The sequence below is a fragment of the Nannospalax galili genome, unplaced genomic scaffold (assembly GCF_000622305.1).
Source record: "Nannospalax galili isolate Female #2095 unplaced genomic scaffold, S.galili_v1.0 scaffold312, whole genome shotgun sequence".
In the NCBI taxonomy this organism is placed as follows: domain Eukaryota; kingdom Metazoa; phylum Chordata; class Mammalia; order Rodentia; family Spalacidae; genus Nannospalax; species Nannospalax galili.
Window position 1 is genome coordinate 7,362,413 of NW_008335967.1, and position 8,576 is coordinate 7,370,988.

At 40.5% G+C, this 8,576-nt stretch overlaps 1 protein-coding gene across 2 annotated transcripts in view; it reads left to right on the forward strand.

Annotated features, from left to right (window-relative positions):
- Positions 1-5: 5 nt before the first annotated feature.
- Ptpn12 (protein tyrosine phosphatase non-receptor type 12) overlaps positions 6-8,576 on the forward strand; it is an 82,292-nt gene continuing 73,721 nt past the window's right edge. Inside the window, exon 1 of one of the 2 annotated variants that reach the window (XM_008830777.3) lies at positions 6-104. In XM_008830777.3, coding sequence (XP_008828999.1) covers positions 6-104 — 99 coding nt within the window. Of the gene's footprint in view, positions 105-1,198; positions 1,361-8,576 lie in introns of those variants that run through there. The other variant, XM_017797555.2, reaches the window with a different exon arrangement.

The following is an 8,576-nucleotide window of genomic DNA, read 5'->3' on the forward strand; positions in this document are numbered from 1 at the left end:
GGAGGATGGAGCAAGTGGAGATCCTGAGGAGGTTCATCCAGAGGGTCCAGGCCATGAAGAGTCCGGACCACAATGGGGAGGACAACTTCGCCCGGGACTTCATGGTGAGTGTCCGCCCTCGCCTCATGTCGCCGGCCCACGAGCCGGGGCTGCCAGCGCTTTGTGTGCGGCTGAGGAGAGGCGCGGGGCGCGCGCCCCAGCCGCTAGCGCCGGAGGTCGGCGGGAGGCTGGGTTGCCTCTGTCTCATCTGGGCTGCGCGGCCGGCGCTGCGTCCGCCGCCCGGGCGCGAGGGGAGCGACGGCCCTGCCCGGCCCGCACCCTTTCTGCTGCCCGCGACCACCTATTGTCTGCCGGGCCGGGAGTCGGCGGCGACTGGGGTGCGGGCTCGCCTTCCCACGCCGGCCCCCCACTCCCTCGCGGAGGGTCGAGGCTGTCTGGCGGTGGCCGGGAAGAGAGCGGTTTGCGGCTGACTGGGCATCCGAAGTGTCGAGGTTAGCTTTGAGTCCTGGGGTCCCTGTGCGGACGAGGTAGGACTTCGGCTGTCTCGGGGTTCACTGTGATTATCTTCTCGCCAGTCCTTGCCCATAAGGAATCTCATGGTTTACCTCCATTTGATGATGTCCATTTACCATTCTCTTATCTTGCTGAGACTCGGGTTGGAGGTGGTCGTGAGGTTATTGTGACTTTAGGTTGAGGGGTCAATGTGGATGGGGGTTATCCTGAGGGAAGCTTAGTGTGGACTCCCTAGGGGATAGTGCCGAAGGCGGAGGGGATGTGACTATCACTTCCTATCCGGGGTGGGGGTGGGGAACTTGGGAACAATAGTCCTAGTGGGGCGGAGGCTACTATATGGGCTGATGCCCTGAACTGGGAGATAACCTTCCCGTCCCCCCTTTTCCGCCACCCCCCTTTTCCGCCCTCTGCAGTGTAGGCAAGCTTGAGTGGAGGTGAGGGTTAACAGTCTTGTTCGTGAAATTGCTCTAGGTACATCACTGGGGGGGGGGGGGGAATCCGATCCGAAGGCGTGGGACCAGAAGCCGACTTCCTACTTTACCCCTTCCCCGCCCCTTTTATTTTTCTGCTGGACAATGTTCCCTCTAGGGTTGTTTCCCGGCTTAGGAGGCGGTGGTTGCGGCTGCTGCTCCTACGGATGTTGCGCAAGACTGGGGCGTTGGAAACCCTGGAGGTCTGGGGAATGGAAAAGGAAGTGGGACTTTGGGAAGTGGTTGCTTCTTAGCCTTGACGCGGGCTGGGAAAGGCTTAATCGACTAGGGAAAAATTCGCTCTTGGACAAGGTGCATCTCTAAGAATGTGTATAGAAATGAGTGAGGACCACACATTGGCTGGTTTTTATTTCAAGGTACAGCAGATGAAGTGACTTTTTGTGCTGAAATGCTTTCTTTTTTTTTTTTTTTTTTTTTAACATTTTAGAGGTTTCTGTCCAGTATAGCTTTAACATTGTTAATGGATAGACCGTTGGCCTTATCCAGCGATTTGATAGTGTAGTTGAGTGTGAATCTCACCTCCCAGATCTGTAAAAACAGAGGGTAAGAGTAAGATTCTGTTTAATACATGAAGTCTGAAAACTATAGATTAAATAATCCAGTTATCCCTGTGTGTTAAACATTTTTCTGATATTTACACTGTTCTGGAAAAATGCTTTTTTATATTAAAAGGTTAAAGCGCATTTTTCCTTTCTACCATTGAGGGTTTTGATTGTGTTAGTATCTTTTGGGTGGTGTCACTAATTGAATCGAGTCTTTTTTTTTTACTATTCTGTAAGAAAGGTTAGAAGGAAATAGTTTATTTAGGATGCTTAAAACTAGTGATTTTCTGTCTTCCGTGGATATGGAAGACTTAAGTTGCTGTGGTCCTGGCTGTTTGTGATTTGCATGCTTATCCTCTTTCTGTTCCTGGGTGTATTCTGTCAAGAAGCATTGTTTGGTGATGCAGGCCATCAGGATGGCTGCCCAGACCCTGAACTTCTAGACAGGGTTTATGCTTTGGGGGTGAGTCAGGGATTCCTATCTGAGATTTCATCTCTCTCAAGGACCGTGTTTTTCTTCCTTACAAGAGTATAGCTAGGTAAGATTTGATGACCAAAAGCTATTCTCTTATAGTGCTTGCTTTTTAAAAAATATCTTGGCTTGATAAGCAGTAGCTAGAAAGACTGCTGGCAGTTGCTGCTTTTTCCCTTGACTAGAAGACTGGAAAGGGACTGTCCTCTGTCATGGAAAGAGAATGGAAGATGAGCTGATAAATTCTGTTGTTATTTTTAAATTTTGATGTGGATTAAAAATGCATTTTAAAATCCTAACATTGTAGAGCTGATCCTTAAGATAATCTAGCTGTTATAAAGTAATATTGTTTCAAATTTGGAAATTATAAAATAGTAATTATTAAAGGTAATCAATCAGTAATGGCAATGCTCTACACCTGGCAAAGTGGATTGGGCATTCCTACCCTGGTCTGATTCCAAGCACAGTATATATATTTTTATTCTACCCATGTTGGTGCTTTTTATTTGCTTGTTTGCTTTGTTTTTTCTTCTTTTTCCTTTCTTTTTTTTTTTCTTTTTTTGAGGTGGGGAAGCCCAACTCATTTGTAACCCAGGCTGGCCTTGAACTGTTAGAAATCCTCAGCACCCCCAAGTGTGTGATAATTGGTGTGAGAGGACACACTGGGTTTATACTGTCTTTTTAAAAAGTTAGCTTTTGATAAGTACCTTTCATTTATTACAGCTGCTTTCTAGGAATAATTTTAAGTGGCTTTGTCACAGTGTAACTATAGTTTGCCCATTTGCTTATGGTTGAATGTTTAGTCTGTTGTTTTCTATTACGTACTCTGTTTAACACTTATGAATAAAGCTACATTTTTATTGTCTGATGTATCTTTACAGTACTGGATGTACTCAGATGTTTATAGCTTTTTTTTTTTTTGTCTTTTTGAGACGTCTCCTTGTAGCCCTAGCTGGTCTGGAGCTCACTATGTAGACCAGACTGACCTTTAACTCACAGAGCTCCTCCTGCCTCTGCCTCCTGAGTCTGAGTGTTGGAATTAAAAGTGTGTGTTACCATACCCAGCTATAACTTCTTTTAAGACTGTCAGAAATATGTGAGTATACATTGTAGCTATCTTGATCTTAATAATGGTTTTAAAAATTGCATCTTGTTTAATCTGAATTTTTCCATTTTTGGCTTTTTGCAGAAGGATGTCATATAGCCCAAGCTATGTATCTAAGGCTGGCCTTGAACTCCTGATTCTCCGTCCACTACCTCTCAAGTGCTGGCATTACAGGGGTGTACCACCATGCCTGGCATGAATTTCTTGATTATTTTTGAGGATAGGAAAATTTCTACCTAGACAGGTATATAGTGGTATTCACTTGTAATTCTAGCATTCAGGAAGCTGAGGCAGGGGATTGAGTTCCAGTCAGGTCTAGCATACATGATTAGTGAGACCTAGTCTCAAAGATTAACAGAGGAAGGGAAGGAATTAAGTATATTCTAGTGTTTGCCTCCTCTTGGCCTTTTGTGTCCCAATCTCCCAAAGATGAGAAAACTAAATCATCAAGATTTTGTAAACCTGACATCCACATTATTGCTTACATGTTAGAAGACATGCTAATTGCTAATAAATAAATGATTTTTTGACAGGTCTGGAACTAGATCTTTACTATTTCCAATCTTTAAGATACAATACTCATTTGTGTTTGACAGAATTTACTCCATACACATCCCCTGAAGTCTGAACCATATATTGTCAACCAGTGAACCAATATATGGTTCAGGCAAAAGGTAATGTAAGAGAGTTATGCCGGGGTTGGATTGTGGGGGAGGGGAGTACCGGTACTGCTGCCTCCCCCAAAAAACCGTACCTCTCCCCCGCACCCCAGGGGATCTTATAACTATGCTATATTTAGATTTTTATGCAGAGCCATAAGTAATCATGCACTATTTTCCACTGGAACTGTTACAAGATACAGCCACCCTTTTGACAATGTAACACAAAGTTGTCATCTACAAAGTTCACATGCAAAAACCAAAACTAAGTTACAAAAAAAATTGCCCCCCCCAACTCGTGTTTTAAGTAAATTTACAATTTGGTGATTTGGTGTTTGGTGGCATTCATAGCTGTCCTCTGGGAAGGACACAGGTTGGACATAACTGTTAAAAAGAGCAAAATGAAAATGAAGTTGTTAGGAACTACAGATGTGCTAGCCTAGCATTCATGTGGTCTTCTGGTCTCTTTCCCATACCCTATCTTCTTGGCCTGCTCTTTGAGATTATTATAAACCTTATTCAGATAGGCTCTAGTAGATTAGCTGTAAGTCACTACTCTGAGTCTCTGGAGAATGGAATAGAATGTTTTAAGAAAGGTATTCATTTTACAGAAAGGGCTTGAACTGAACTAGTGGTCAGGGAGAACAGAGTATGTCTAACATTTGATGAGGATTAAAAAGTCTCAAACCCTCTGTGGTGGCAGGCATACCTGTAATCCCAGCACTCAGAAGGCTAAAGATCCTGAGTTTGAAGCCAGCCTGTGGCTAAATAGCTAGGCTCTGGGGTGGGGGGCAAGAAAAAGAAGGAAAAAATCTCAGTGATTGACTAGGTCTGAGTATAGTAGTGTAACTCGAAGATTTCTAGCTTGGCTTACTATCACTCACGGTACCATTTAGTATGGAGGGAAAAGGAGTAATGAGAAGCAAGAAGAGGTGATGAAACAAAATTGTGAGAGAAAGTTTCAAGGGAGAAGATGAACTTAGTTTGGGACATGTAAAAAGTGAGATGCCTGTGAGGCATCCAGTACAAATGTGCAACTCAAGGTGCTCTCTGGATTGAGCTAAAGAGGTAGGAGTCATGTGAGTTTTGTAGGAAGCAGCTGAAAGCATCTTGGGTGAATAAGCTGACTCTGACAGGCATATAGAGTGGCCAGATTTAGCTTGAATAGCATCAGTCTTTAAAAGCAGCAAAGAGGAAAGTGTTAGAGGTTGTTCCTGGGAAGGTGTGGTCAAAGTGGAGAAACAGGAACCAAAGATGTCAGAAAAGCCTGGGAGAGATTCAAGAAAGGAATTGTTACTAGAGTCTAATAATGCTGGAAGGACTGGTAGGGTGAGATTGAGAAAACACCCATTCCATTTGGCAAGTATGAGTGCTTTGGCAATTAGAAAAAGCAATTTGGGATTAGGATATGAAAAGAAGCCAGATTTTAGTGGTTTGAAAAGAAAATAAGTGGAGTGTAGATATAGTTTCCTTCCACTTCCCTTTAACATTTCGATAGTAGATGATAGAAGCTGGAAGAAGACCCAGGTTACAAGAGAATATTTCTCATAATCTTTATTGTCTATGTATATATTTTCTTTTAAATACAATCTTAAAGAATAGATTAAAAAAGAGCCTTGTCTTTTTAAGTAAAGCCTTGAAATCTGCAGGTTTAGTGTTTGCATTTAAATGTTAGAAAACAAAAAGTGAGGGAAGAGTGAAAGTCTACAAAGATTTTATGCTTCAGAGACTCGGTTAGTATAAAATTTTTGTTTATTCAATGTTGTGGCTTACAGGGCTTTTTAAGGTTAGTAATAGCTTTACAGATATATAATTGCCTGCCATTAAGTTCATTCAAAGTATAGAGTTCACTCATTTTTAGTATAGCCATAGAGTTGTGCAGTTACCACAACAATCAATGGTAGAACATTTTCATCACCCCCAAAAGGAACCTTATATACATTAGTGGTCACGCCCCTTCTTCCTGCAGCCATAGGTGATCCATCTCCTTCTCTAAAGATTTGCCTGATGGGGACAGCTCATATAAATGGGATTAGAATTTTAATATTTGTTTTATGAATACCTCCACTTAATTTTTGTTTATTCCTTTTGTTTCTCTTATTGACTCTTACTGTGTAGCTCTTGGTGGCCTAGTCCCTGTGGCAATCCTCCTGCTTTAATCTTCCCTGTGCTGGGATTACAGGCCAGCACCACCATACAGAGCTGGCATGTTTTCAAGATTCATTCATGCTGCAATATGGGTCAATAGTTCTTCAATCCTTTTTATGACTGAAATATAATCTATGTGGATAGTTCATTTTATTTATTCATTCATCTGTTGATGGGAATTTAAATTGTTTCTACTTTTTGGCCACTATGAATAATGCTACTATGAATGTTTTTGTAACTTTGTGTAGGCATGTTTTCAGTTCTTTTAGGTACACTCCTAAGATTGGAATTGTTGGGTCATATGATATCTATGTTTAGCATGTTGAATGTCTTCCAAAACTGCACATTCTAACATCTCTACCAGGAGTATATGTGGGTCCTGGTTTTTCTATGTCCTCATGTCTGTCTTTTTTATTATAGTCATCCTTGTGAGTGAATGTAAGACAGTCTCTTCCTGGGTTAGCTTGTAGAATTTTGTATATGTAACTAGTTTTTGAAAAGCAGTGATGGGAAATATTTTTCAGTCACTGAATTTGAGCTACTCTTACTGCTATGTGTCACTGATTATTATTATTATTACAAATGATTAATTATTCTGTTCTTATCCGTCCTTCCATGTTTAGCCAGACATATTTACATTTTAACAAACTTCAAAAGTGGCAGTGAACTTTAAGTAACTCTCCAGACATGGTGTTTAGGGCAGTGTACTAAAAACTTACTTCATGTATTAATTTCCTAGAATATTTTACTATATTTATTTTTAGAATACTGTGGAATTTTTTCTTCAATATTTGACATTTTATTTAGAAAAGGTTTTGAAAGGCAGAAATAGCGATACTAACATTTAGGTTTTTTTATACATTAAACATACATATTTCTATAGTACTCAATTCATTACATTTATAAATGCTTTCATTTCTGTCTTCTCCCATCTTAAAACCTCTTAAGACTAGAGACTGGGACTTAACTCTTTTTCTGTTCCCAAGCCTTGCCTCTAATAGGCACTAGTGACCATTGCATGAATAGAAATTTTAGGCAACTTTAATGCTATTAAGACATTTAATGCTATTTATTCATCAGCTGAATTCTTCAGATGGTTCAAGGGCTTGTCCCTTGGACTAGCATGAGAACGTTCTCCCCTCTCCTACACACAGGTGTGTTTACACAGCTGTAGTGGTACCTTTGGTAGTCACTGGAAAAGAAAACATGATAAAGAACTAGACGGGCCAGCAAGATGGCTCAGCAGATAAGGACTCTTGGACTAAGCCTGAGGACCTGAGTTTGATCCCTGGAACCCTCATACTGGAAGAAAGAACTGGCCCCCAGAAGTTGTCCTCTGATCTTTATTAGTGCACTGTGGCATGCACATGTGCATACACAATAACAAACATATCCATGCATACTTATGTACATAATGTTTTCAGTGGGGAAGTGTGCTGGAAAGATGATTTCAGCTATTAAGAATACATACTGCTCTTATAGAGAACCCGAGTTCAGTTCCCAGCACCCACATCAAATGGCTCACAACTACCTGTAACTCCAGCTCCAATGGTCCTCTTCTGGACTCCATGGGCCCCTGTACTCATAACATGCATATACTCCCACACAGACATACACATAAATACATGATTAAAATGTTAAAAAATGTTTTTTAAAAAAATGCTTGATTTGGGGCTGGAGACAGGCTCAGTGGTTAAGAGCTGGCTGCTGTAACAGAGGACCCAGGTTCAGTTCCTAGCACCCATATGGTAGTTAAGAATTGTCCTTAACTTCAGTTTCAGGGGGTTCAATGTTCTCTTCTGGCCTCTGGGCATTTTATGCAAAGCACTCACATAAAATAAAAATAAAAAGAGATAGATTGCATTTAGAAAAATACGATTTTGTTATTTGTAGTTTCTTCTACAAAAATTTAGGTAATACTGTACCTATGTTTCTCTGGATGTAACCCATCTACTAGGTGAGGCATAGCTCTTACATAAATCATATACTATAAGGACATTGTCTTAGAAAATTAATTTTAATAAAATGACCAATTTAAACTTCTGGTTTCAGATTTAATTAATAAAATGTAGGCACCATGTCACTGTGATCTATTCAAAATAGTGGATTGGTGGGTGTTTGGGAGAGTGATTACAAACAGTAATTGCTCTCCCCATGCGTCCAGTTTTTTGTCTCATCCAGTCCATTCCACATCTTGTACCCACTTTCCTAAAGTACAACTTTGAAGTGTTGGCATCTGTCGGCTAATGGGAACCATATTAATAAAATCAGGAGACATGTTTAATCTTTCTCTTAGTTATATGGTTTCTTTTAATACATACATACATATATACATGTATATATAACATGTTGGAAACATGGCTTCATTTTCATTGTCAAAAAGTGTAAATTAAAGAATATTCATGTTTCCCTTTTCTGATCACCTATATTACTGAAAAATTTAAAAGCCTAAGCTGACTCAAAGTATTGAATCCAAGCTTTGTTTTTGTAAACTAATATATATATATATATATATATTTATATGTCATGTAATTTAAAAATCTTTGGAAAAGCAAATATGGCAAGATGTTGCCATCTGTTCCATGGGTGACGGCTCCCGGGGTGTTAGTTATGGCGTTCTCTGCCATTTCCTCTTTGTTTAAGTCC